The 2,463-nt window shown below is 32.9% G+C and overlaps 1 protein-coding gene across 1 annotated transcript in view; it reads left to right on the forward strand.

Moving 5' to 3' along the window:
- The window catches only part of ADAMTS19 (ADAM metallopeptidase with thrombospondin type 1 motif 19), a 272,394-nt gene that overhangs the window by 252,032 nt on the left and 17,899 nt on the right, over window positions 1-2,463 (forward strand). Inside the window, exon 20 of the mRNA XM_029216811.1 lies at window positions 1,962-2,055. Coding sequence (XP_029072644.1) covers window positions 1,962-2,055 — 94 coding nt within the window. The remainder of the gene's footprint in view (window positions 1-1,961; window positions 2,056-2,463) is intronic.

Here is a 2,463-nt window from a genome sequence, read left to right on the forward strand (position 1 = left end):
TCTCAGATTTTCACACTGTCTAAAAGCCATTGACCACTTGAACCGAGGTAATACTAGCTAAACAGAGGCTTACTAAGAATATGGCTTATGCCTCAAACTGTTTACTGCATTTGTATCAGCCTGTGTGATTTCTAGCATTTATGTTTTGGTGGTTTTGTGTAAACAGTGGGAAAATTGCTCTCAGCTTGACAGGGAAAATTATAGATATACTCAAAGAGAAAATCTCCTGTCATATAATTGTTAACTCTGATTTCTAAGTAGATATAATACAGCCTTTATTAAACAATGCTAGTGTTTATTTCATTGAGACTAGAAAGTTGGCAAAAACAGGACAAAAACAATGTGGTTGCTTTGCTCTGGCTTGAGTTAACCATTGAAATAATCATATGCCACATTTTGATATAGATATGGCCTTAGGGTCTTTCCTGGGAGAGCAAAGCATGACCCATCTGTTTCCTGGCATTATAAGTCTGTATTTACTCATTTAAGCTGTCCTAAGCAGAGAACACTGATTTGAAAAATAACATAACCTCTTATGTTTAATGATACGCCATATATTTTCTGGCTGAACTTGACCTTTCTGCCTTTATGTGAACTTCTACAACTTCTTGTTTTCGTTATTGGAGGCCAATAGGGGAGCAAATAAAGGAGTGTTGTTTTATCTATTACACAGAATTTGGTCCTTCATGAAGCTTTTATAGAGTTAACTTTTCTGTGCAGTATTAGCAAGTGGTTTATACTTATTCAAGTGAATTTTAAAGACAAACAAAACACCTTGGAACCACACAAAATCCTTGGTTAATTCTTAGATTCCATTCATACACTATAATTTGAACTTAATTTAGTCCTTTAAAATTCTAGGAAATGAATAGCTTTGGCCACGTACCAAATTATGACATGATTAATAGATTTTTGGATAAGAGATTATGAGTCTTTTGTAATTATATAATTCAAAATAATGCTGGAAGCAGAAATAATTCTGGATGATTTAATTATACAGATAGTATGGTATAACTTTGTTTAGAAGCAGTAAATATAAAGCTTACAGTATTGTGAGCCATCTTTAACTTATCCTGCAAACGGAAACTACAGCATATTCATTTGAATAGAAGAGGAATCTAAAAACTAAGGTATTTTTTTCTAATAGGGGAATTGTATCAAACTAATATATGTTTTCTAACTATAAAACTTGCATTTAAGTTAATAGGAATTCTACTTATTTTGAGATCATTCTTGTAGTGAAGATTTTCTAGTTCCAGGTAGTTACAGATCTCAAAATGGCATTTTACAATAATTTTTTGCATTTTCTCTGAAAATAATGTTTTGGCTAAAACTCAAAATAAACCATATTGCTTGCTTAATAATTTATTTTTGTAACTATGAAAGACTTGCATGTATCTGGATTGTTTCTAGTAAAAATAATTTTCTTAATACACATACTTCAGATGGTATTGAAATCTACCTGATGTATTATATTGTCTTAGGACTCTGTAATAACTATGGGAAAATAAGTGTGCCTTTTCCTGAGTAATTAGCACTCTCATATTTTAACAGAAGCTCAAAAAAATTTTTAAATTATCATGTAAATTTTACCAGTTCTGTAAGTGTGCTTTGTGTAACCAAGATTTATAACCTTAAAGTGGTCTCATATTGCATAATTCTTAAGTTAAAACAATTCGTAACAGGCAAGTGCATGATCAGAGAAACAACGTCATGAAAGGTTCTTTACTGACATACTGAAGTGTAGAAAGACAAATAGAAGATTTATTACCCTGTCATTTCGAGCTTTTCTTTTATCCAGATTGGTCAGCAGTCAATACAAGTGGTTTGGTTTGTACCATTTTACATGACCCTGAAAAAAACATTCTTTTATTTCTTACTGTTTGTTACGGTGGATTCTTAGAGAGACAGATCATGTGAATGTAAAATTCTGGGTAATAGGCTGTTCCCAAATCTCATAGGGTCCTTGGCCTGATGATCTGCCTTCAGTTTTCTACACAGAAGTTTGTCCCTCCAATTAACATGGACAGTGGTAATTGTGACTTATTACCATTGGTAGGAAATTACAAATAATCACAGAAGACGTTTCTTTTCACTGAAGGAAAACTCAGGAATCATTGAGGGAAATTTAAAGAAACAAAACTTGATCAAAGCAATCAGGAATATCCTTAAAAAAATGACTATATAATACCACATTTTTAATCATGTGTCTCTGCAGCCTAGTGTTTCTGCATTAAATGAAAAGGGACAAAAAAACCCAGATCCAAAAATTGCAAAGGAGGGATTTCTTGTTACCCAATGGCTAGGCTAGGACCTTAGGACTATGGATTCCTTCATATGTGGACTGACCCAGTGCTGCATATACCCCAACCCAATTAAAATAAACTTGCAGGATGTTCCAGAATCCAAATGCGGATATGTATAGATCACTGGTTTTAATACAACTAAACTAAGTGGGTTGTT

Source organism: Monodon monoceros, unplaced genomic scaffold, assembly GCF_005190385.1.
Source record: "Monodon monoceros isolate NGI ecotype Baffin Bay Population unplaced genomic scaffold, NGI_Narwhal_1 Super_Scaffold_12, whole genome shotgun sequence".
In the NCBI taxonomy this organism is placed as follows: domain Eukaryota; kingdom Metazoa; phylum Chordata; class Mammalia; order Artiodactyla; family Monodontidae; genus Monodon; species Monodon monoceros.